Source organism: Narcine bancroftii, chromosome 4 (genome assembly GCF_036971445.1).
Source record: "Narcine bancroftii isolate sNarBan1 chromosome 4, sNarBan1.hap1, whole genome shotgun sequence".
Taxonomy (NCBI): Eukaryota; Metazoa; Chordata; class Chondrichthyes; order Torpediniformes; family Narcinidae; genus Narcine; species Narcine bancroftii.
In genome coordinates, this window is record NC_091472.1 from 72,540,287 (window position 1) to 72,567,297 (window position 27,011).

The window sequence follows — 27,011 nt, forward strand, 5'->3', positions numbered from 1 at the left end:
ACATGAGGGGAAATTTCTTTACGCAAAGAGTGGTAGGGATGTGGAATGAGCTTCCGACAGACGTGGTCGAGGCAGGATCATTGGTTACATTTAAGGAAAGATTGGATAGTTACATGGATAGAGGACTGGAGGGATATGGACCGGGTGCTGGTCAGTGGGACTAGGAGGGTGGGGATTTTTTTACGGCATGGACTAGTAGGGCCGAACTGGCCAGTTCTGTGCTGTAAGTGGTTATATGGTTATATGAGCCCACCTCACTGACAAAAGACAAAGGAGGAAAAACCCAACACCAAACCCCAACCAACCAATTTTCCCTTGCAACCGCTGCAACCATGTCTGCCTGTCCCGCATCGGGCTTGTCAGCCAGAAACGAGCCTGCAGCTGACGTGGACATTACCCAAAAATATTTTGATAGGAAAGGATTTTAATTGCTGCTTGGATCCATTGTTGGATAAATCTCCAAAAATTGTGAAGAGAACTAAAATGGCAAAAAGAATAATTGAGGTGATGAAAGATTTAAATTTGGTAGAAATATGGAGGAAATTTAATCCTACTGAAAAAGATTTTTCTTTCTATTCTGCTTGACATAATTCGTTTTCTAGAATTGATTTATTTTTAGTTTCAGCACAGTTGCAAGGTAGACTTGCTGAGTATAAAAGTAGAACCTTGTCTAATCATTCATTATTGTTAGCTTCTTGTTTAGGTACTGAGAAGGTAGAGAATGTTTATTGTTGGAGATTCAATGAATTGTTTTTTTTAAAGCCCTAATTTGTTCAGTATATTAGGGATCAAATTGTTTTTTATTTACAAATGAATGAAGATTCAGTGCAGAGTAAATTTGTTTTATGGGATGCTTTGAAAGCATATTTATGAGGTCAGATTATTAGTTATACAGTAAAAGTTAAAAAACAATATCTGGTAGAGAGTCAAAGTTTGGAAAAAAAAATTGAAATGTTAGAGAAAGAATTCAAAAGAATGCTACTGAATATAAGATACAATTGTCTAAACTAAAGCTTCGTTATAATATTTTGCAATCTTATAAGTATGAAAAAATTATTCAAAGATCGAAGCAATGTTTATGAGTTAGGTGAAAGGGCACATAAAGTTTTGGCTTGGCAATTGAGAACTGAACAGGCATCAAGAACAATTAATGCAATTAAGAAAAATTCAGAGATTATTTATAGACCACAGGAAATTAATGAGGAATTTAAAAAATTTTACCATGGTTGCCACAACTCCAGTTTTCCCATCAGTTCAACATTAATTCTGGGCATCAAATTTCAAAGACCTATGTTTCAACACTGAATCGGAAAGACTGAACTGTGAAGTAACTTTCTAGATTTTGCCTGAACCACCCCCCACCCCCTCAAGTTGGCTGAAGGAAAATTATCCCTCAGCAAAGAGGAGATAAAGGAAATTGTAGTAAGGAGATATGTAGAAGAGGGAAAGTTTTTAAAGAGGCAGGGTTAGAGATATTTCCTGAGAGTAAATCCATTAAGCAGCAGCTGGTTCTGAAAAGGATTGAGTTTAAAAAAAAATTGAGGGATATGAAAAAAGAATGCAAGTAGGGTTAGAGGAAAGAGAAAGGCAAAGACAGTTGAATTTTTAAAAATGGAGTTAGAGGAAAGAAGAATGCAAATGGAGTTAGAGGAAAAAGAGAGAGGAGGTTTGGGGCAGAGCAGAGACAGAAGAGTTCTACCTTCTAGTCCATTTGAGAAGTTTATAGCCAGAAGAGAGGTGAGGTTAGTTCCTCCATTTGATGAAAGTGAAATTGATAAATACTTTCAACGTTTTGAAAAGGTAGCTGAAAGTTTAAAATGGCCACGAGATCTGTGGTCCCTCATTTTACAAAGTGTAATCAAAGGGAAAGCACAGCAGGCTTACTATGGAACAAACTGGTAATTATGAGGTAGTAAAGAAAGTCGTGCTTAAAGCTTACGAATTGGATCCTGAAGCTTACAGACAAAAATTCAGGACTTTGAGGAGATCAGTGAATCAGTCTTATATGAATTTTGCCTATGAAAAAGCTGTGTGCTTTGACTGATGGTGCGCATCAAAAGAAATAAAGAATGATTACAATGTGGTGGCTGGCAATTGCAGAGATCGGGCCGGCATATCGCGCAGCAGCAGACGCGGACAGAGATTGATAAAGCAACTCCTAAGACAACAAACCAGTGGGGGTAAAAGCTGAAGCAGTACAAGACCAGCAGCCCTAAAATGGTGCTGGCCAAACTGCCCAGCTAACATGCAAGAATGTTCCCACCCACTATTGTTATTCATGTGGCTGATGTAAGCCAATCAAACTCTTAAGTATATAAAAGGAGCCTTTCCAGCCTCAATAAATCTCAGAGCTTAACCTCCCACACTACGAGTGTATGTTTCTTTGTAGCAGTTGGATACAACAACATATTAAGAGAACTGATGTTAGTTGAAGAAATCAAAAGATGTGTTTCTAATGATATAAAGTCATACTTAAATGAAAGAGAAGTAGGAACTTGGCAAGAATCTGCTAAGTGTGCTGATGAGTATGCTCTGTCGCACAAGGTTAAGTTTATACCCAATAAAACCTTTCAAAAGGTTAATGTGGTTCACCCAGTAAATTTGATAAAAATCAGGAAATAATGTGAAAATTAAAGTTGAAAAGAAACAACCTTTATGTTCCCTTTGTCGTTATTGTAGAAAACCTGGTTATGTGATGGCAAATTGTTATAAGCTGAAGAAAAAGAATAGCAGCAGCATCAGATGCCTGTATTCAAAAAGATGAGAGACCTGGAAGCAAAGATCTGCTGAAAACATTAGGGATGAGTTTAAATATTTTGTGACAAAGGGTTTGGTTTCAGTAAAGGAAGGGGCACCACAAGTGCCAGAGAACATGCTTCGAGATACTGGTGCATCCCGGTTACTTGTGTTGAATAGTGTTTTGGAGTTTGGTGATGAGACTGCCACAAATGAAATAGATTTATTCCGAGGTTTGGGAGGTGAAATGGAGCCGGTATTTTACATAGGATATTGTTGAAGTCAAAAATGATTAATGGGATTGATACTATCAGGATTCAGAGTGTTTACCAATCGATGGAGTTTCACTGATTTTTTGGGAATGACTTGGCAGAAGGTCAAGTGGATCCTGTGGTGAAATTGATAGAGAAGACAGTTATTGATGAGGTAAAGACAGATTTTGACATCTATCCAGCCTGTGCAGTGGCTTGGGCAATGACAAAGAAACTTGATAAGGAGGATAAAATTATTGATAAGTCAGAACAGTTTTTAGATTGTGTGGATTTGTCACAAACATTTCTTGTAGATCAGATATTGATGTTAAACCTGAAAGGAGGGATTTTTTTTTTATCACAAAAGGATTTGATAGGAAAACAGATTTTGATCTTGTTGAAGTGAGAAAGTTTTATCTGAGGAGGAAATTGAGAAAGTGCTAGTTGGATATTATTTTTTAAATGATGTGCTTATGAGAAAATGGAGTCCAAGGGATATTCCTGCTGATGAAGAATGGACAGTTATTCATCAAGTTGTAGTTCCTAAAGCATATAGGAATGAAATTTTGTACTTGACCCATAGCACATCCTTGGGTGGTCATTTTGAAGTAAAGAAGACTGAAGATAAAATAACAAAACACTTTTATTGACCTAATTTAAGGAGGGACGTTGTGACTATTTGCAGGATGTGTCACATTTGTCAGGGATAACAGGATATTATAGGTATTTTTGCAAGAATTTTGCAGAAATTGCTCTTCCTTTAACTGAAGAAGTGGGTGAAATGTGTGTGGACAAAATCTTGTCAGAGAGCTTTAGAGAATTTAAAGGTGTTGTTGTGCCATATCATAATCCTGTTTTAAAATCTCCTGATTTTGGCCAAACCATTTTCTTTAGCCGTGTATGCGAGTGAAGAGGGTGCTGGAGGAGTATTATTCCAAAAGAATGATTGTGATGGTATTCATCATCCAGTGGCTTGCTTTTCCAAGAAATTCCATGAACATTAAAAAAGTATATTTTACCAAAGAGAAAGAACTATTGGCCCTTATTGGCTTTGAAGCACTTTGATGTTTATATCTGCACAGCTCAGGGACCAATTATTGTGTATACTGACCATTATCCATTGGTGTTCTTAAGTATGCTGAAAAACAAAAATCAAAGATTATTAAACTAGAGTTTAATTCTGCAAGAATATAATTTAATGATAACTTACATTAAAGGCTAAGATATGTAATTGCTGATTGCCTTTACAGTTGTTAAGTTTGCAGTGTTTTGCAACAAAATGAAACTTATTAGTTGTATATGTTTCTAAAAGAATATAACAATAATGAAGGTATTTAACATTGTAGATTGTATTTAAAAAAATTAATCTTGCAGATCAAAATTTTCTTTGTTGGGGAGGTATTACAGGCTCCCGCTTTAGTAAAATGGGATTATTGTATGGGATAGTATAGACAGGAGGGACTGAATGGTCACAGTTAACATTTAACATTTTGCACAAGCACAACTCAAGTCACAGCCCAGTGATAATTCGGTACATTGGAAGAACTGTAAGAAGGTTTGTTAGTCCATTCCAGATTTGATACATTTCCAAAGACATTGTGATTTTTTGCAAAGGGAGAACCATTTTGACTGCTGAAGAGAAAGCAGCTTTTTGAAGCAACACTTGTGGCCAGCCATTTTTGTGGAATTCAGAGCAAAGCATGCTTTGTGAATGACCTGGCCTTTTCGGTGGATTGACCTGTACCAGGAGGATTTTTTTGGGAACCAAAATGCTTCATTTTGATTGTGACTAACAGTGGAGGTCACTTGGAGAGATGGCTTTATTTTAAAACCACTAGCAGTGGTTACTTGGAGAGACTGATGCCAGGGTCTTGGAAGCTTTGTGGAGGCCGTCCAGTCTTGCCTACAAAAGGACCAGAAATGTTGTGACCATAGCTTGTGTGATGGGCGTTTCTTCAAAGGCATGCAGGAAGGATTTGTGAGTCTGTAGCAGCTCCAGTTTTCTCATCAGTTCAACATTAATTCTGGGCATCAAATTTCAAAGGCCTACACTTCGACTCTGAATTGGAAAGACTGAAATTTGAAGTAACTTTCTAGATTTTGTCTTGGACTGTAATGGTTTGGATATATCACATACATATCCCACTAGGCACCTACGCATAGCTGGGGATAGATTTAGTGTTAAGGATTAGTTCAAGCTATAGCTTGAGTAAGAAATAAAATTAGTGTTTTAAAATTAAACACTGCCTGGTTCATTGTCTATTGATGCTCATTATGCGCAGTTCGTAACAATATATATTATTTAAATTATTATCTACTCGTATCCATAAATATTTTATTCTACTCAACAGCCATTTAAATTGAGAATCTCTTTTACACTGAGTATAATCACCACCAGTAAAGGGCGTAATCTCTCTTTTATCCCAATTTACCTTGTATCCAGATACTATTCCATATTGTTTTAACCTTAAATATAATTTACGCAATGAAATTTCCAGTTCTGTCAAATAAATTATTACACCATTTGCAAACAAATTAATCTTATGTTCTTCTCTGCCAACTCAAAAACCTTTAATTTCAGGGTCAGACTGAACCAATTCTGCTAATGGTCTATTGCTAAAATAAATAAAGCTGGAGATAATGGACATCCTTGTCTACTAGACCTAGTTATTGAAAAGGTGTGGACATTTGTAACAACTTTTACTTTTGGTCCATTACATAAACCTTTCATCCAATTAGCAAATATTGATCCCAATCCAAATTTATCAAGTACTTTAATCCCATTCCAACCTACCAAACACTTTTTCAGCATCTCTCTTTTGTGCCAAATATATTATACTCAATAATCTAGTCACATCTGTTTATTTTCTCTTTTTAACAAAACCAGTCTGGTCCATATTTATCAATTTCAGTAAATATTTTGCCAGTCTATTTGCTAATAATTTTGCTACTATTTTATAGTCTGCATTTAATTTGTCTTTATGATGATGGTTTTAAAGATCTCTTTTTTTTGGTACTTCTGTTATTATTGCCATATTAAAAAATTCTGGTAAATGTGTTTCAGCCACATGTTCTTATACTCCCATAAATGGAGGAATTAATAAATCCTTAAATTCTTTATAAAACTCAGATGGGAATTCTGTTCTTTAAATATGCTTCAAACACCTTTTGAGTTTTCCTTAATCCTACATGCCAAAGCCTTCTTGTGCCCCCTTCTAGCTCTCCTAAATCCTTTCTTCATTTCCTCCTGGCTACCATATAATTCTCATGAGGCCTTCCTGTCCTTTGCTTCCTCAACCTTGTAAATACTTCCTTCTTCTTAACTAGTTGCCTTATCTCTTTCGTCAACCAGGGTATATACATTTTGTTCCATCTTCCCTCTGCTTTCTGCAGACAAGCTAATTCTGAAACCATATAGCAAAGGTGCCATGGATCCCAAGCCTCATGACTTTCTGAATGGTTGTACCATGGGGGACCTTGTCCGATGCTTTACTAAAATCCATATGCACCACATCTCCTGCCCTACCTTCATCAAGTTCTTTAGTTGCTTCCTTAAAAAAACCCAATTAGGCTTGTGAGGCTCAATGTGCCCTTCACAAAGCCATGCTGACTATTTCTGAGCAGACTATGCTTCTCTAATGCTCATAAATCCTGTCGCTAAGAATTAAATCACAAAATTCTGTGGGCACAGTAGTTAGAATGCTAGAGAAGCTCAACAGGTCTAACAGTGTCCTTTACGTAGCAAAGGTAAAGATACATAACTGAAGTTTCGGACTTGAACTCTTCAAAGTATGAGAAAATGCCGGCAAACATCTGAACAGAAGAGATAGGTGGAGAAAGGAGGGAGGGGACAACAGCATTGAGGGGTAGGAGGGATAACTGGGTGAGTAGGAGAACTAGAAAGACAGGAAAGGCAAGCAGATTTAGTGGAAGGCAGTAAAGTCTATGTCTGGCTGGAGAGTGCCCAGGTGGAAAATCAGGTGTTTTCTTCCAATTCGCGGGTGGTTTGGATGGGATAGTATACAAGGCCATGGACAGACATGTGAACGGGGGGAGTGTGACCCAGAATTGAAAAGGTTGGCCACTGGGACATCACTGCGGTTGTGAATGGAGAGGAGGTACTGAGCAAAGCGATCTCCCAGTCGGTCTTTCTGATACACCCACAAAGGGTGTATCAGATGCAGTAAATACGTCCTATGGATGTACAGGTGAAGTGTTGCTTCACTTGAAAGGCCTGTTTGAGGCCCCGGACCGTGATGGGGTGTGGGTGTGTGTGTGTGTGGGTGTGTGTGTGTGTGGGTGCAAAGTTGCACCTCCTGCTGACATGGGAAGGTGCCAGGGGCATGATGGGTGGAGAGGGATGACTGCGCAAGGGAATCCGACTCTGCGAAAGGCCAAGAGGGGAGGAGAAGCAAAAATGTCTGGTAGTGGTGGGATCCTGTAGTAAGTATTGGAAATTCTAGTGGATAATCTGTTGGATGTGGAGGCTTGATGGGGTGGTAGGTGAGGATGAAGGAGATTCTGATTGTTGCGTCTAGGGGCAGAGGGGCCAGGGCAGATGAGCGGTAGATGGAGGAAATGCGGGTGAGGGCTAAGTTGGTGGTGGAGGGGAAGCCATGTTTGTGGAAGAAGGCAGACATTTTGGAAGATCTGGACTGGAAGACCTCATCTTGGGAACAGATGCGGCAGAGACGGAGAAATTGAGAGAAGGGATGGAATCCTTGCAGGAGACAGATTGTGAGGAAAAGTAATTCTGGTAGTTGAGGGCTTGTAGTATATGTCGGTGGACAGCTTGTCTCCCAAGATGGAGACAGAGAGATCCAAGAAAGGGAGAATAGTATCTGAGATGGACCAGGTGAGTTTGAGATCAGGGTGGAAGTTGTCTGTGAAGTGGATGATGTTGACTAGCTCATCTTGGGTACATGAGGCAGCCCTGATGTAGTCGTTGATAAATCAAAGGTAGAGTTGAGGGGTTTTGCCTGTGTAGGCTTGCAGCATGGATTGTCCACAAAGCCCACAAACAGGCAAGCATAACTGGGACCTATGCACATACCTATGGCTTCTCCTTTGATTTGGAGGAAGTGGTATGAGTTAAAGGAGAAGTTATTTAGAGTGAGGACAAGTTCTGCCAGGCGGAAGAGGGTGGTGGCCGAGGATGACTGGTCGGGTCTTTGGTCCAGGAAGAAGCAAAGTGCTTTCAGACTTCCTGTGTGTGGGATAGATGTATAAAGGGATTGGACATCCTTCGTGAAGATGAGGCGGTCCAGTTCAGGAAATCTAAAGCCATTGAGGAGATGGAGGGGATGTGAGTTGTTACGGATGTCGGTGGGGAAGGATTGGACCAGAGGAGAAAATATAATCATTGTAGGATGAAACTAGTTCGGTTGGACAGGAGCAGGCAGAAACAAAGGGTCTGCCCAGATGGTTGGGAATGTGTATCTTGGCAGAAATGGGCAGCGTGGGGTAGGAGAGAATGAGGTTAGTGGCTTTGGGGTGGGGGGGGGAATGTGCCCAGAGGTGATGAGGTTGGAGATGATGTTGGGAGACCATAGGTTTTTTTTTATTTTTAAATTTTTTATTTTTCACATTATGAACCATATTAACCAAAATACACACAAACATTTCCCTCTTGAATATACACAGTATCATTTTCTCCCCTTTCCCCCCCACCTCCCTTCCCTCCCTCCTTCCCACCCCCCTCCCTACCCACTAAACGTTCAACATATACAATACAATAAATCCATTAAACAATGTCATCACACAATAAAAATAAACAAGAAAATTGTATCATCTACTTTTACACACTGGGTCAGTTCATTTCGTCATCTTCTCATTCTGTCATTTTAGGGGGTGGAGGTCCGCGGTAGGTACGGTTCCCAAATTTGTTTGAATACTGTGACGTTATTTTTTAAATAATATGTTATTTTTTCCAATGGAATACATTTATTCATTTCTATGTACCATTGCTGTACTCGCAGGCTCTCTTCTGATTTCCAGGGTGACATTATACATTTTTTTGCTACAGCTAAGGCTATCATAATAAATCTTTTTTGTGCTTCATCCAAATTGAGGCTTAGTTCTTTACTTCTTATATTACTTAGAAGAAAGATCTCTGGATTTTTTGGTCTGTTGCTTTTTGTGATTTTATTTAATACCTGATTTAGATCTTCCTAAATCTTTTCCACTTTCTCACATGCACAAATTGAATGTACTGTTGTTCCCGTTTCCTTCTTACAGCGAAAACGTCTATCTGATACTGTTGGGTCCCATTTATTTAACTTTTGGGGCGTGATATATAGCCTGTGTAACCAATTATATTGTATCATGCGTAACCTCGTGTTTATTGTATTTCTCATAGTTCCAGAGCATAGCTTTTCCCATTTTTCATTTTTTATCTTTATGTTTAGATCTTGTTCCCTCTTTTGTTTGGGTTTACAGCTTATTTCATCATTCTCTTTCTTTTGCCGCTTGATGTACATGTTTGTTATAAATCTTTTAATTATAATTGTGTCTGTAATCATATATTCAAAGCTGCTTCCTTCTGGTAACCTCAGCCTGCTTCCCAATTTGTCCTTTAAGTAGGTTTTCAGTTGGTGGTATGCAAACATTGTACTGTGAGTTATACCATATTTGTACTTCATTTGTTCAAAAGATAATAAATTATTTCCCATAAAACAATTTTCTATTCTTTTAATCCCTTTTCTCTCCCATTCTCTTAAGGAAAGGTTATCTATTGTGAAAGGGATTAGTTGATTTTGTGTCAATAATAATTTTGGTAGTTGGTAATTTGTTTTTTTTCTTTTCTACGTGAATCTTTTTCCAAATGTTGAGCAGATGGTGCAGTACTGGTGAACTTCTATGTTGCACCAGCTTTTCATCCCACTTATAAAGTATATGTTCTGGTGGGAGACAGTGGCTTAATGTGAAGTGGTGGGGTAATGTGGGAGGGGACAATAGGAGGAGGTGTCTGAGAGCTGTTGACTGGCCTCGGCAAGGTAAAGGTCAGTGTGCCAGTCCACAACTGCATCATCCTTGTCTGCTGGTTTGATGATGAGGTTGGGATTGTCCCTAAGAATCCTCTCCAATAGTTTGCACACCACTGATGTTTACAATTAAATAGACAGTTAGTGCAAAAGCATCTGAATGTGGTAAAAATACTAGCAATAGCAGCTTTATACAAAAGAGTGCACAGAGTGACTAACAAGACCCAACCACAGGCGCCGAAGAGAAGTGTGTGTGTGCACAAAGGTGCACTGGAGTAGATAAATTCAATGTATTTCAGTAATTTCTTCCATCTTTCCCTCCCCCCCCCCCTCCAAATTTATTCATGCTCCTCTGAATCCAGTGATTTATGTTGAGATGTTGTTCCAGGGATAGCAACAACCTTTGGTGTTATTTTTATTTCCTGATAACCTTGAATAACTGTGATTGGTTAAACACGACCTACTACACACAAAGCCATATTGACTATCCTTAATCAGTCCCTGGCTATCCAAATATTGTACTTGTATATCCGATTTCTTGGAACACTTTCCAATAATTTACCTATTACTGACATCAGGTTTACCTGCCTATACCTTCCTGTGTTACCTTTGGAGCCTTTCTACTAAACAGCAGAACATGAGTTACCTTTCAAAACTCCAGCACCACCCTCAATGGCTAAGGATATTTTAAGTATTTTTGCCAGATCTCCTGCAATTTCTTCACTAGCCTCCCTCAAGGTCTGAGGGAATATCTTGTCAGGCCCTGGGATTTTTCAGAATCAGAATTTATAATCTTGTATAAGTCACGAAATGTGTTGCTTCGCAGCAGCATCTAAGTGCAAGCATTTATATAAACCACCTTCCAACAATAAATAGAAATACGGCACAAAAAGTCAAAGGAAGACAGTGACTTAGGTTCATTGATCATTCAAGAATCTGATGGCGGCGGGGAAGAAACTGTCCTTGTGCCACTTAGTACTCATCTTTAGGCTCCCGTACCTTTTTCCTGATGGTAGCAGAGTGGAGAGGGTATGGGCTTGGATAGTGGTGGTCCTTGAGGATAGAGGCTGTATTCTTAAGACACCGTCTCTTGTAAATGTCCTCAATTGAGTGGTCTGGTGCCCATGATGTCGCAGGCTAAGTTAACAACCCTCTGGAATTTTTTTTTCTTGTCCTGACTGTTGGTAGCTCTATACAAGTCAGTGATGTAACCAGCTAGAAGGCTCTCCTCGGGTCTACCTGTAGAAGTTTTCAAGAGTCTTCAGTGACATACTGAATCTCCTCAAACATCTCACAAAATATAGCCACTGGTGAGCCTTCATCATGACTGCATTGACATAGAGGCTCCAGGACAGATCCTCTGAGATGTTGACAATTGAGGAATTTGAAGTTCCTTTACCCACTCCACTACTGAGCCCTCAGTGAGGACTGGATTGTGTTCTCCTGACTTCCTTCTGACATCCACAATCATCTCCTTGGTTTTGCTAATGTTGAATGCAAGGTTGTTGACGTAACACAATTCAAAGAGCTGATCTATCTCCCACCTGTATGCTTCCTCATTGCCATTTGTGGTTCTGCCAACAACTGTGGTGTCATCGGCAAATTTATAGATAGCATTGGAGTTGTGCCTGGCCACACAGTCATGGGTGTATAGTGAGTAGAGCAGTGGGCTAAACGCACATTCTTGAAGTCTGCCAATGTTGATAATCATTGAGGAGGAGATATCATTTCCAATTCACACTGACTGGTTTTCCGATGAGGAATTCATGGATCCAATTGAAGAGAGGGGAGCAGAGGCCCGGGTTTGGAGCTTCTTGATAAGCACTGAGGGAATAGTAACATAGGAAGTAGGAACAGGAGTAGGCCAAAAGTGGCCCATCGAGCCTGCTCCGCCATTCAATACGATCGTGGCTGATCTAATTTATGATATAATTTATGAATAACGGTGTTGAAGGTTAAACTGTAGTCTATATGTATAGAGCAGCCATATGCATAAGTTGTAGTTTTTGAGGTGATCCAGAGCTGAGTGGCGAGCCAGTGATAATTGTGTCTGCTGTTATCCACCCTTATTTGCTTTAAGACATCAAGTACCTCCTCCTCTTAATCTGTATGTGGACCATGACCTCGCTGCTTGTTTCTCCTAGATTCTGTGCCAGTTTCCTGATTAAATACTGATGCAAAAAAAAATTTAAGATTCTCCCGCATCTCATCTAGCTCCATATATCATTTTGATCTTCAAGGGGACCAATTTTGCCCTTTTCTATTGTTTTGCTCTTAATATCCCTGTAGAAACCCTTACAATTTCCTTTACTTTTATTTGCCAAAACCTTCCTGGTTTCTTTCTTGAGCTTTTTTTTTGTGCATTTTTATACTCCTCAAGTACCTCATTTGCTCCGTATTGCCAATGCCTTCTATATACCTCTCTTCTTCTGAACCAGATCCCCAATATTCCTCAAAATCCAAGGTTCCCTATGCCTGTTAACTTTGCCTTTAATCCTGACAGGAAAATACAAACTCTGTACTCTCAATTTCACCTTTGAATATCTTCACTTACCTAGCACATACTTGCCATAAAACAACTTATCCTAATCCCTACTTTCTCAATGCTTTTTCATTTCCTCAAAATGGGTCCTTTTCTAATAAACAACAGTGTATTAAAAGTTGTCAATGTCAATCTTTTTGCCTTTTTATTTTTCACACACCTTTTACAGTGTGAAGGGCTCTTCTACAAGGAGTCTAACAGATTATCTAACATAAATACAATCATGTAAAGAGCACAATTAATGGAGAATGAAGAGATATAAAAAGATCAAGTAGTACAAGGAAGAACAGCATGATAGTACTGTTCTGGCCTTCATTTTGAGGAAGAAAGTGACTTTAAGCTGTTGATTCACACTTTCATACTTTTGAGCCTTCTCCCTGATGGGAAAAGGGGGAAAAAAAGTGTCCTGGGTCTAGTAGGCCTTTCAGAATGTTGGCTGCCTTTCCTAGGCAGCGGCAGATGTAGATGGAGAACTTGGAAAGGAGGGATGTTTGTATTATTTCTGAGCTACCTTCTGTAGTCTGATTTTGAGCAGATCAGCTGCCATATCTTATAATGCATCTAGCAGCAATGCTTTCTATGTTACACCTATGGAAGTTGTTGAGGGACAAGAAAAACATGTCAAACTTCTTTAGTTTTCTGAGAAAGTAAAGACATTGATGTCTTTACTTATGTTAGGTCATTGGAGATCATTATTCCCAAGAACTTGTCATTGTTCTTATTACAATTAGTCTCACTTATTTTCTTCTTTTATTTACATGTTCTTATTTTAAATTACAATGCTATAATTGAGGTGTTTTCCCCAAAAATTGAACATTTACTTGAACAAAATCTTAAAAGTCAATAAATTCCGAGCTTCCTTCAGAGATTTATGAAATTCTAAGGGAGCATTTACAATGTTATAATGGAAACTACATTGCCAAAGATTTCTGATTTTTATTTATGAATGCTTTCAGTATATTTTATACTTGTGCTGTGGTATTGGTCTTGCTAATTCTTTTGATGGGAATTGTTAACTTTACAATTTATTTAATTGTACTTAATTTTCTAGGAACTCCAGCCACACCTGCTACTCCTGCTAATGTGGTGCAGAATTTACCTGATGCATGGGCTTCAATTTCTCAGCTTTCCAACTCGGATACAATTGCTGCTGTTGCACAGCTTCTTCAAAGTCCCCAAGGCCAACAGGTAATATCGCATGATCAATTCTGTCATCTTTTAATGAATTGTAATTTAATAACAATACATTCAGTAAAATTAGTTGGCTGCATTGGGAGCGTATTTCAGATTTGTCTTCAGGTTCAAGCTGAGGTTCTGACAGCATTTAAGTAATGTTCAGATAAGCCCTTCCAATTGCTTGGAGGTGGAAGGCTCTGGACCAAGTGCTAGGAGATTGGGAAACAGGGAAGCATGCCCACTAATCAGTGTGGTGAGTCGGGCCATATGGCCATTTCTGTGCTGTATACTTCAATATCCTTGCTGAATACACTGAAATACAATAATTGTACTTTAAGGGAGCAGTTGAAAATGCCTGTAACTTTGCAGATTCATTCAGGAATACTTTTGTTAGACAACTGATGTTGCTTTTTATCTCTGCAAATATCAGTGTGACAAAAATGGAAATCAAGAAAATGTTTATATGCTCTCCAAGTCAATGAAGCTTGTGTAACTGTTTAAAAACAAAACACATTTGAAATTGAAGGCCTTTTCATGCAAGGCCTCCACTTGGAGGCGGGCTGGAAGGGTGGAGGGTAAACATAAACATACCTTTCAAGGAGCATCCCTAAAAGGCTGCTCCTGCATCGCACTATGTTGATCGGCACCTCATGGCACCCTCCGGAGCCGATGGAGGCGTCATAAATACGCAGCAGACCAATAGCCACCTTCCCTACTCATAATCCCCCCTGTTTTTCCCAGAACTGTTCCAGCTGCGTTGGGGATTATGGGTAGGGAAGACAGCCATTGTTCTGCCACATTTTGAGCCGAAGAGATTGGCCTGCTGAGGTGCTGGAGCGATCAGGAGGGTTGTCACAGCCTCACCGGCTGCCCCCTTGATGGCCCCTGCCTGCTGGCCACCCCTGACCTGACAGTTCCCATCAGCCGCCCCTGACCTGACGGCTCCCGCCGGTCGTCCCTGACCTGACGGCCCCTGACCTGACGGCCCCCTCTGACCACTCCTGCCCTGATGGTTGGCGGCCCCTACCGACAATCCCTGCCCTGGGGGGTATCATGGAGAGAGAGGGGAGATGGGTTGCTGGCTGACGGCATTGTGACATCATCAGCCTGCCTCTAACCAGTTGCTTGCAGCGGCTGTACATTCATTCTGCAAATTATCCTCCCCTGAAAGGATTTGCAATCGGCCCCTTGGAGCCGGCCACAGCACATTCAAGGAGGTAAGTCTCCCGATGTAAGGGTAGAGAATTTCTGCCTTTTCAGTCGGCCTTTTTCACTGCACGAAAGGGCCTACAAACATCCATTTGTCGTCAGTAAAACTTTGGGCACTCGCACTTCAAAACCAGTTTTCAGTGTTTAAGTACCGTGCACTGCAAACACAAATGGTGTGTTAATGGCGACATTGATAACTTCATCTGTTTTTTTAAAAATCCTTGTTACTTTTGTTGTGTGCTCATGGTGAAATACTAAACTATTGTTTATTATATTTAATGCAGCAAAAACTGGTTTGCTGGAGGAACTCAGCGGTCCGAGCTGCATTAGTGAGGGAAAGAGAATAGTCATTGTTTTATATTGGAGCCCTTCATCCATCAAGCCTGTTGAGTCTTTATGAAGCATTCCAACCCAAAAAGCTGACCACTGAGTTCGTCCAACAGAATGGTTTTTTTTGCTGCTGATTTGAGTATATGTAGTCTTTTTGTCTCCTGGGCGTATATTTGTCTGTTTGTAAATAAGTTAGTTCCAAACATTCATATGTCAAAACATTTTCTTTGAAACTTCCTGATTTATTGTGTACTAACATATAAAACTAATTATTAATAAAGGTTTTTGTTGCTCAATTTACAACTCCTGTGGTAGGAAACAAATTTTAGGACATCTACTTGAGGCGGTGTCTTAAAAAAGCAGCCTCTATGCTCAAGGACCCCCACCACCCAGGCCATTCCCTCTTCACTTTGCTACCATCGGGGGAAAAGGTGCAGGAGCCTAAAGACGAGCACTCAACGGCACAAGGACAGCTTCTTCCCCGCTGCTATCAGATTCCTGAATAATCAGTGAACCAAAGACACTCTTTTTGTGCACTATTATTTTTATTTTTTATTGTAATGTTGTAAGATGGTTTTAATACGAATGTTTGCTCTATGAAAGCTGCTGCAAAACACTGAATTTCATGACTTGTTCATGACAATAAATCTTGATTCTGATTCAACCGTGTTAGCAACTGAGATTAAAGTATTCAAATGTACATGCCACCATACTATACTGATTTTGTTTTTTTCAATCCAGTGAAATTAAGTTTTAATCCTATCATAATGTATCCTATCATATTGATAACCACCGAGAAGAAATCCATCAAGTCTATGCCTTTATCTAGCAAAGCAATCCCACATGTCCCATTTCCTTTGCATATCTCCTTATACTCTTGCAGCTTATTCATGCATGCCCATTAACTCCCCTTTATTCTTTTTGCCATTCATAAATACAACACAACAATTTACTGCCATAGTTTTGGGATGCAGAGGAAACTGAAGAACCCAGAGGAAACTGATGAGGTTGTGAAAAAAAAGTGCAAACCTCACACAGACAGTACCCAAGATCAGGTTCTAGCCTGGTCACTGAGGCAGTGACACCATATAACCTACACCTAACTAACTTTAGCAGAAACTAGATATCATCATTTAACTCTGCTCGTAATAACATACACATTTACAGTATGAATACTCTCTATAACTGTATTGTTGTTATTTCCACTTTACATAAAGCTCCAGCAGTTGGTACAGAATCTTCAGATGCAGCAACAAAAACCTCAACCGTCTCTACTTCAGGCTCTTGATGCTGGACTTGTGGTCCAACTCCAGGCCCTTACAGCACAGCTGACAGCAGCAGCAACTGCTAATACACTCAACCCATTGGAACCACGACTCAATTTTAACAAGGTACAGTGATACTTTTCAGAACTAATGTAAAACCTCATGCATCTTTATCATTTTACACTAGACTTCACATGCTAATTAAAAAATAAACAGCAGGACTACTTTGCTGTGCTTTAGTATTGGTGCAATATAAGTATAAGGCTGCCCTTTGCCCCGACCTCGGATACTCAGATCATGTATCAGTCCCACTAACCCTGGCATACAGACCGCTGTCAAAACTAACAAAGCCACTTCGCAGGGAGATCAGGACATGGCTAGCGATGACTGTCATAGCAACGGGACAGGACTGCTTTGAGACCACAGACTGGAGCTGTTTCAGGGAGGTGGCCACCTACAATGGTCACGTAAACGTCAAGGTGTATAGAAGCACAGTGACTGGCAACATCAGCAAGTGCTTTGAGAATGTCACCAAGGACAAATGCTTCACAACCAGCACTAACTAGAAACCATGGTTGGGTAGAGGTCCAGGTACTTCTTGTGATGTTGTCTTCAGGTCAAGTGACAAGATGGCAATAAAATCAGCCAGGGCTGAGTTCTCCTGTGCAATGTAATCTGGAAGGCAAAGCATGGATAGGCAAAAAAAGATCCATAAACACCGATGCAACACTGGTGACATGAGGTGCATATGGCAAGAGATCAAAACTATAAAAGACCACAAGACAACTTCGCAAGTTAAAGACAACGATGCCTCCCTTCCGGACAAACTGAAAATTTTCTGTGCACAGTTCAATAAGAGCAGGCTGATGCTGAAGAAAGTTCAAATGAATGGGCCTCCTATGTAGCTGTGGCTGAGGTGAGGAGAACCCTATCCAAGATGACCCCACTCAAGGTAGCTTGACCAGACAACATACATTGTTGGAAGAGAACGACAGTAACTACTGCCATGATTATGAAATGCTTGAAGCATCTGATGATGGAATGAATTAAAATGCATATCCCAGAGAAACTGGACCCATTTCAATTTGCCTACAGATGGAACTGTTCCACTGATAATGCTTTACGTTTGTCCCTCTACTTTGTTCTGACCCACCTGGAGAATGACGCCTCTTATGCCAGGCTGCTGTTGATTGACTTCAGCTTGGCATTTAATATGATTGTTCCCCTGAGGCTGGTGGAGAAACTGTCCTCACTGGAACTCTACACCCCTCTCAGTAACTGGATTCTGGATGAAAGACCACAGTTTGTCTGGGTCAGCAGCTGAAAATCAAGCACCATCCTGTTGAGTACTGGTGCACCTCAGGGCTGTGTGCTCCTCCTGCTCCAGTTCACACTACTGACCAATGACTGCAGCGCAAGATCCAGCTCCAACAGATTCATCAAGTTTGCAGATGGCATATACATAGTTGGCCTCATCAGTAGCAACGATGTGGCGCACTGTAGAGAAGAAATGGAAAATCTCGTGAAATGGTGCGAGAATAACAACCTGAGTCTAACATGGATAAGACAAAGGAGATGATTATGGACTTTAAGAGGACCAGAGATGACCACCCTCCACTATGCATTAATAACTCAGTGGTGGAGGGAATAGAGGGAACAAATTTTTTGGAGTCCACTTAACAAATAGACTGTAGCACAGAAACCAGGCTATTCAACCCTTCTGGTCTGTGCTAAAACATCATTCAGCTAGTCCCAGTGACCTGTACCCATTCCATAAGCCTCCAGACCTCTCCTATCCATGTATCTATCCAATTTATTCTTAAAATTTGAGAGTGAGCTCACTTTTACCATGCCAAATGACCTATCCTGAACATACAACATCTCTTCACTTGTCAGGAGGGCACAACAGCGACTGCACTTAAAAGGCTGAGGCAGTCAAGGTTACTAGCCACCATCCTATTAACTTCCTACAGGATTTCTATCGAGAGTGTCCTGGCCGGCTGCATAACAGTGTGGTATGGTTGCTCTTGATCATTGGATCAGATGTCAATTCACAGGACCATAAGAGCGGCAGAGAAGATCACTGGGATCTCCCTTCCCCCCCTCCCCCCAGTTACTGGGATCATTGTCTGAAGAGGGCACAAAAAAAATCATTGAAGACTAAATCATCCCGCATCGTACTGAATATGTATCGCTTGTATGTGTGTTAAATTTGTACAGTATACGATCCTTTATCCGGAACCCTTGGGGGACAGTGTGTTCCGAATTTCTGATTTTTCTGGATTTCGGAAAGTCCACCTGAATTGTTCTGCTGTATCTACCTCCACCCCCTTCCGGCCACCTGGACGTCTCCCCCTCGGCTGACCGGCAGTCTCCCTCGGCTGCCTGGCCACTTCCCCCGACCGCCAGTCCCTCAGCTGCTTCCCCCGACCGCCGGTCCCTCGGCCGCCTCCCCCGACCGCCAGACCCTCGGCAGCCTCCCTCGACCGCCGGTCCCTCGGCCGCCTCCCCCGACCGCCGGACCCTCAACCGCCTCCCCCGACCGCCGGACCCTCGGCCGCCCAGCAGTCTCCCCGGCCGCCGGTCCCTCGGCCGCCCAGCATTCTTCCCTGCCCACCTCCCCCGATTACCACAGATCACTTGCTGGATTTTGGAACTTTCCGGATTTTAGGTGTTCGGATAAAAGATCGTGCACCTGTATTATATTTAGGTGATTTTGAACCGAGGATCAGAGAACAGTGTTTCATTGGTTGTACTTATACAATCGGATGTTAATAAACTTGAAGTATATATTAATTAGTTCCTTCACGGTTCCATAAATATGCACAATAAAAGAAAAAATTAGTTGTCCTGTTGCCTGACCAAATCAATTGCCCAAATCGTTAAATAGTCTAGAAACAGGCCACGAAAGAAGTGTTTTTTTTTTGCACTTTGGCTATCAGAATCATTAATCTCCATTAGTTTTGGAGTACATTTAGTTTAGTTTCAATTCCATTAAATAAAGACTTAAAATTCAAGTAAAGTGGACACAGATGTCTACTTTTTAAAAATTATTTTACTTTTTATTTCCTGCATGACCTAATGGTCGTTAGTTTGGATGACTTTATAACATTGACTTTGTGTTGCTTCAATTTCAGGTCCTTACAGTGCAGTATTTGCTCTTAACCTAATGATGATCATTAATCTCAGATTTTCATTGGAAATAAAGAAAATAAAGTTAACACAAGTCTATAAATTAGTTATACTCCCCTACTGTTTCCTGTTTGAATCCAATTCAATTTTGAAATGTTTCTAAAACTATTCTACTCCTAACGTTATTATTTTGTGTGTTTTCTTGATCTGTATCTGGCCCTCTGTTTACCAAGATCCTCATCGTTTGTTATTCTTTTAACACCCCATTATCTTCAGAATCTTTATAACAAATCCCCTTTATTTAAAGAAGAAAATTCAGCTTCCCCTTTCTCTCCACATCAATGAATTTCTGCATCTATACCATCACTTAGCTACATCATTTCCAGATCCTCTCCCTAACTTTGAAAAATTTTTTGAAAGTGTGGTGCCCCCACCTACATAGTGTTTGTAGAAGTTTCCTTGTTCTGTTTCAAAGCCACAAATTCTATATTTCTTTTACCAGCATAGATAAGAGAAGTAGGTAAGTTGTTTACATTAGTAGTATACCAGAAGTAGAAGACATAACCTTAAGATTCAGAGTAGTAGATTTAGGATGGAGATGAGGAGGAACTGCTTTTCCCAGAGGGTGGTGAATCTGTGGAATTTGCTTCCCATTGAAGCAGTGGAGGCAACCTCGGTAAATATATTTAATACAATGTTGGATAGATTTTTAACATAGTAAGGGAATTAAGGGATATGAGGAAAAGATAGGTGGAGAAGAGCTTATCATCAGATCAGCCACAATCACATTGAATGACAGAGCAGGCTTGAAGGGCTGGATGGCCTGCTCCTGCTCCTATTTCTTATATTCTACCACCTTCTCTTTCCTTGCCTCTTCAAAGATTTGTGGTACAAACCCCCAGGTGTATTGGTTTCTGCTTGATAGTTAAGTTATCATATTTTGTTTGTCCTATTTATTTTACTTCCTAAAATGAATGACTTGTTTTTGTTATGGCATGTATCTGCTACTTTCTGCAATTTGTGTAAGTACCTGAGGTCTGCTACTATTTTCACTGACTATAATAATGATGGCAGCCATGGTCAGAGTCCATTGAGCATTTTTGGACATGTGATGTATTTTGAATCATGGTATGGATTATTTTAAATAAGCCAGAAAATTTGCAGCAGAAAAGCCAAATAGATTTAATAGACGTTGTAAAAACCGAAAAACGTTGTTTCCTCGAGCTTGGGAGTTTGTGATCACAGATCATGTTAATTTTGCCCGTTTAGTCTTCATCCATGATGTTCACTGATCCATCAGATTCCTTTAAAAATCTGTACCTGTCATTTCACTACCCTATGCTTTCCACATGCTTCATGGTGACACATAAACAAATTCTTCAATTGATTATAGCAAAGTCCTGAGATTAATTTCTCAAAAGACCAAATTGAATTAGAAAGAAATTGGGTTAAATTTGCACACAAGCTTGGCTGTGCTGCATTTAAAATGTGACAAGGTCTGTTATAAAAAGAATTTACTCAGGGAGTGATTTAAATCTTTAACCCTTAACCAAGAGGTATGTTGAAGAAACCTAAACATATTTGGGATACCTCATTAAACATTTTAAGAAAAAATAAATAAAAGGATGTGTGGATTGGGCTAGATAGGAAACAGTGGAGGAAGGTCTGAGTAGAGATAAATATTTGTGGAGCCTTCCCTTTTTGTAAGAAATTGCAATTTGAATGCGTCAACAGTGCCTCATGACAAAACACTGTTAAAGCAATTGGCTGTGAAATACTGAACTTGATTTGTATGATTTATTACAGAAACTTCTAGACAGATTTGAATATGATGAAGAGCATGATCCCTCGGATGAAACAAAGAAAGAAACATCCACATCCCAGCTGTAAGAAATTGTTTTATTTATATATCTTTCACCCTCCAATTGTAAATTGGTGCATTTATTGCTTTTAAGAAGGATGAGACAGAATTGTATTTTCATTGTCTTGTATAAAGATACTGGTAATGAGTTGAAATTAATATCAGTACTTCATAAAGTGTTATTTTTGCAGAAATGCAAGTTCCATATTTTTATCAAAAATAAAATCCTTTGTGCTACATTTTTGTATAGCTAATTCTCAATGATTCCCAGATTTCACTTTAGTAACTTGCTTAACAATTTCACCTTGATCTTCAGGATATTTTTGGGCAGTATCAGAAAAAGTGGGGGGTGGTGTTAGGGTGTTGACCAAAGGGTCATGTTTAACTGTTAAGCATAATTTTGCATTGCACATTTGACTCATGAAACCATTAGAATACTTATAGACTAGAATATTCAGATATAATATTCAGAATGTGACAGTGATTATAATACCTGGAAGAAAAAATAATAATTAATGCATAAATGGAATGTAATATTGTTTTTGAGATTTTTTTAATGCAATGCAAAGTACAGGCATTTCCCAGGTTACACAAGAATTCAGAAGCTGTGAAGTTTCTATCAAGTTAAACAAGAAAGTCTACAGGTGCTGTGATTGAACTGCAACACAAAAGATTGTCAGGGAAACTCAGCAGGTTATGCAGCATACATCAGAAGTAAAAGTTAACCAATGTTTCAGGCCTGAGCCCATCATTAAGGTATCAACAAAAATTAGGCAGACACCTGAATAAGGAATAAGAGGGAAGGGAGAGGGGGAGGAGTAGGCTAACAGATCATGGGTGGGAGGGTAGATGAGGAAAATGCTGATGTGATGGGGGATGGTAGCTCTCCGAATGGAGAGGGAAGGGGTGGAAAGTTGGAAGAATGAAGATGAAGGGATAGGGAAAGTTAGGCTTGGAAGTGGAGGGGGGAGGTTAATGGAAACTGCAAGCCGATGTTAATGCCATCAGGATGGATGTGCCCAGATGGAATATTATATGTTGTTCCTTCATTTTGCGGTTAGCCTTGGTTTGGAACTCTTGAAAGCAATGGATAGACATGTTAGTGTGTAAATGGTGTGTTGAATTAAAATGATTGGCCACTGGAAGGTTTCTGTTATTGCCACCAACAGAGTGAAGGTGCTCAACAATCTCCCATTCTGTGTCTAGTCTCTCCGACGTAGTTGAGGCCACAACAGGAGAACCGGATGCAGTAGATGACCCTGTGATTCACTTGCAAGGACTTTTCAGGGCCCCCAATGGTGGTGACAGAGGAGATATGGGCATTAGTGACTCATTTCTTGTGGTCACAATCATAAGTAGAGGGCCCTATTAATGGGAAGGGATGAGTAGATACTGGAGTTCCAGAGGGAGCAGAGGGGAAGATGTTTCTGGTGGTGGAAATTGAGGGTAATATGTTGGATGCAAAGATTGATTGGTACTAGGTAAGGTCAGAGTATCCTGTTCTTGTTACATCTCGGGGCAGAGGGGTCCAGGGCAGATGTATGAGAAATGGAGGAGATGCAGATATGGGCTGCGTTGATGGCAGAAGAGGGAAAGCCAAGCTTTTTTCAAGAAGGTGGACATCTCAGAAGTTATGAAATGGAAGAGCTCATCCTGGAGCAGATGTGACGGAGACTGAGGAATTGAGACAAGATTCTATCAACTATTTTTTCCAAAAGTCAGAAACAATTTAATTGAGGGTCAATTAACATGAATATTTATTTATTGAGGTACACAACCAACGTTTCAGGCTTGAGCCCTTCATCAAGGTTTGAAAAAATGTTGGCAGGCACCTGAAACGTTGGTTATGTAACTTTATCTTTGCTATATGAAGTACAGTGTTAGACCTGCTGAGTTTCTCCAGCACTGTGTTTTTACTTCAGCTATGGTGTCTGCAGACTTTAATGTTTTATATTTATTTATTGACTTCTGCTGTGTAGTTACAGTGGCACAGAAACATATTGAATCAATACCATTGGCTAGTTTTGATGGCGTTAAAGTACTAATGGATGTTACATAGTTGATAGTTTCCAAACCAAATCCCATAAGTGGAATCCCACTGTGATCAGGCAGCTACATTCTTAAATGACAGTGTATAGTATCATCTATTTGATTACATGGGGAAATGACATGTAACTACTTTGTATTTTGAAGTATGGTTGTCTTTTGAATTAATTAGCTGCTAACTTTCTTCCATAATTCTTGAAGATGCTTGCATTCCTGTAATTAACCTCCCTGACTTGAAAATGTGTAAAAGTTTATGGAAGAATTTGGATAAAGTCAGATTTCTTAGCAGTAATTTCCATTACAATATTTGTATTTTCTAACTGTGACTTAAGGTTTTGATACCTATCACAAATAAAAGGAAAAGATTTTTAATTTTCTGCCATGTCTATTTTGTGAAAAAATAAATTTGTAATTGAAGCATACAGCAGAATTACATCAGTACCAACCTAATTATTTGACCTTTAACAATTCTTATCGTTGTAAAATCAATATGGTGTCATAGCTGTAACATTAAAAGGTGATAACTCTCATTTTGAAGTCAAATATTACAGAAGAGAAGTTAAAGTAAGGGAGCCATTTATTAGATGATCAAGAAATCTCTGGAAATGTAGTTATCAGACCTTTCTAACAATGTCAGGCTGCATTGTATTTTCAGAAGTTAAATTAGATACCATTTATTTTAGGCTACACTTTGCAAACAGAGAATGTAACTAAATCCTGAGAACAACTAGGTTTCAATTACAAAATGCTTCCTATAACATTATGATTCTATATTGTAAGTCTTCCTCTGTCTCGTATTTCTTTCATAAATACTTAACAAAGAACAGTTGTGAACAATTACAACAAAGTAAAATAAGTTAAAGTTTATTGGTAAAGTTTGTTTTATGAGATGTCCAACTCATCAGCCCATTAGTAGTACAACAGTGAAGACAGAGTTTAGAGTTACAGAGAAAGATGCTGTTAGCTTGTGGCATATTATGTTATAGAATAGGACAATATTTGCCTTCATTGTGCCACTTCATTTCTCCCTTCCTCTCTCGGGGCAGTGATTGATAGTGTTGTTCAGTTTCCAGAGGAACCAGAAACTGTCTGTGCTGTTAAATTATTGTGATAATCAGAGGGTGTTATAATTAAGATGAAGGCGTTATGCACACAAAATTATCACTGGGTCACTAATTTCATACTATTTCTGGCATACTTGCCAGCAAATAAACATGTTTACTTTTAGATATGTTGGTTCAATGTGGGATTTAATGATCAGCTATAGAGAAAGTTGCAAGTCTTGTATTAAATTCCTCTTTGGGGTGGTCATTCTAAGGAATAATTTCAGTTAAAAAGGCATTTCATTTTAGTGAAACTAGAGTTTCATAATGTTGCCCATCATCTGAAGAAGAAAATCACTTGCCTTGATGTAATTCAAATGATGAGCATATCCCGTTGTAACATTTGTAAACTGGCTGATTTAAATGCTGATGAAATATTCAGAATTCACTGACAATTTTCCCCATTGCCTCTTAGAGAAGAACTGTTGTTTGCATCTATTTGGTAAATGGTTACTTCTTTGACTTGCAGACCTCTTGTAACTGAGACCATGAACACATCACTTTTTCAACAGCTGGCTGAGCAATTCCAGCAACAAAACTTTGAGCAGCTTCGACAGCAGTTGATGGAACAACAACAGACCCAGGAGGTACATGGAAATACATGAAAAGTCATTAATATGATCAATATGTTCATGTATATTTGGTCTTAAAAGCTCTCAATACCATGATTGGTTTTAAAATCGTTTTTACACTTTTCCAGTACTGATGAGCAATACTTGTGCTGTTATTTGAGTGAGTGAATAACTGCATATGATATTTTGGTAACTGGAAGTGTGTCTAGCAACTGGATAATTACGGCCAATGAGCATTGTCCTTTGCACTTGTATAATTATGAAATGCTTCATTTTGCAGAATGCAACACTGGACAGTCAAGAGCTAACTTTTGGATCTGAACAGTCAGTCACCCCTTCCCAGGGCAGCACTCACCATCAGCCACAAGAGCAGGATGCAAGAGTGGAGGACCCACTTGAGCAACAACAGCAGGTAGAAGAAATAAAGATAGGTTTAGTCATTTTAATCCTGTCAAAATTGTGAAAAGTGTAGCAGTCTTGGTTGTGGAGTTTTTACCTTTTTCTTTAGACAGGTGATGTAAAGTGTACATTGTACTTTAAAAGTGTAACTTTTAAATAAAAAAATAGTTAATGTTATCTGTTGCTCGTATCACTCAGTAAGTGTGGACTGGTTATATCACATTTGTTAATTTTCAGAACCTACCTTTGTTATAACCAAGAAAGGTATCTGGTTGTTGCTGATCTTGTAGAATACCAAACCTTTTAAATTAAAAACACTTAACTCATCATTAGTTGAAAAAAGTGCACAGTTAGTGTAGTGGTGAGAACAATGCTATTTCACCGTCAGCGACCCAGGTTCCTCCCGTTAGGAGTTTCCCCATGTCTGCTTGGGTTTCCTCTAGGTGTTCCCACTTCCTCCCACCTTTGTAAGGGTTAAAATGCAAGTTGCAAGGAAAATCTGTAGATGTTGACATAAATCTTGCTGCCGCCAAGTTACAATCATGCTTCTTATCTCAAAAACACAGAGAGAGCTAGTTAACTCTTTGTGTTTTTGAGATAAGACAGTCAGTTTTGAATTTGTCTTAGTTCTGCAAAGATGGAGGGTCTTGGAATAGACTGAAAACTTTATTGGCCATGTTAAGTGTCGCATTAAGTATATTTTAAGCATCATTTAATTGTATATCAAAGTTGTGATAAGCAGTAATCCACTTAAGTGGATAAACCTTGGAAATCTCTTTTCAACTTTGTTATAGATCTTTTTCTTGAACGAGTCATAAACAAGGATATTCCAGGCAACTATAATGGAAGATAGTCACTACAGGCTTTATAGGTTAATTAAGTTATTTGGCGGCATTGGCTCATGGGCTGGAAGGGCCTGTGCTGTATGTTTAAATAAATCTGAAGTGGAATATTGGAATGAATTATGAGGATTAATTTAATCTCTGTTAAAGTCTTGAGAGCAGAAGGCCTAGTCTTGTAAGTTCTCTGCTGGATGAATCCCAACCAAATCTACTGGCTTATTTCCTGAGTTTTGTCACTTGAACTTCAATTTTTTTTCCAGCTCTTTCCTAGAAAATACATTGACGACAATGTCAATTATCCTCAATAATTAAACAATCCAAGCTGGATAAAGAAACTGATTGGACACATATTTGTACATTTCTCAAAAATATGTCATAATTTTATAAGGGAAAGGTTATTAGTTGATCATGTAAAATGAGCTAATGCTGTAAATATTAAATGTCATCAGTTACAGTAGAACTCCCAATTATCCGAAATCTTAATTTATTCAATTTTTTAAAAACATTTTGTAAAAATGAGGATATCTGAAACCAAACCGAAATCCTCATTTATCTGAAATTTTT

General features: G+C 39.3%; 1 protein-coding gene across 3 annotated transcripts in view; it reads left to right on the plus strand.

Annotated features, from left to right (window-relative positions):
• The window catches only part of tiam2a (TIAM Rac1 associated GEF 2a), a 227,221-nt gene that overhangs the window by 71,462 nt on the left and 128,748 nt on the right, over window positions 1-27,011 (plus strand). For all 3 annotated transcript variants that reach the window (XR_011355801.1, XM_069931598.1, XM_069931599.1), the window contains 5 exons: window positions 13,564-13,700; window positions 16,445-16,618; window positions 21,431-21,510; window positions 25,104-25,221; window positions 25,487-25,618. Coding sequence is in view for 2 of the 3 variants with exons in the window: in XM_069931598.1 (XP_069787699.1) it covers window positions 13,564-13,700; window positions 16,445-16,618; window positions 21,431-21,510; window positions 25,104-25,221; window positions 25,487-25,618 (641 nt within the window). In the remaining variant the exon portion in view is untranslated. The remainder of the gene's footprint in view (window positions 1-13,563; window positions 13,701-16,444; window positions 16,619-21,430; window positions 21,511-25,103; window positions 25,222-25,486; window positions 25,619-27,011) is intronic.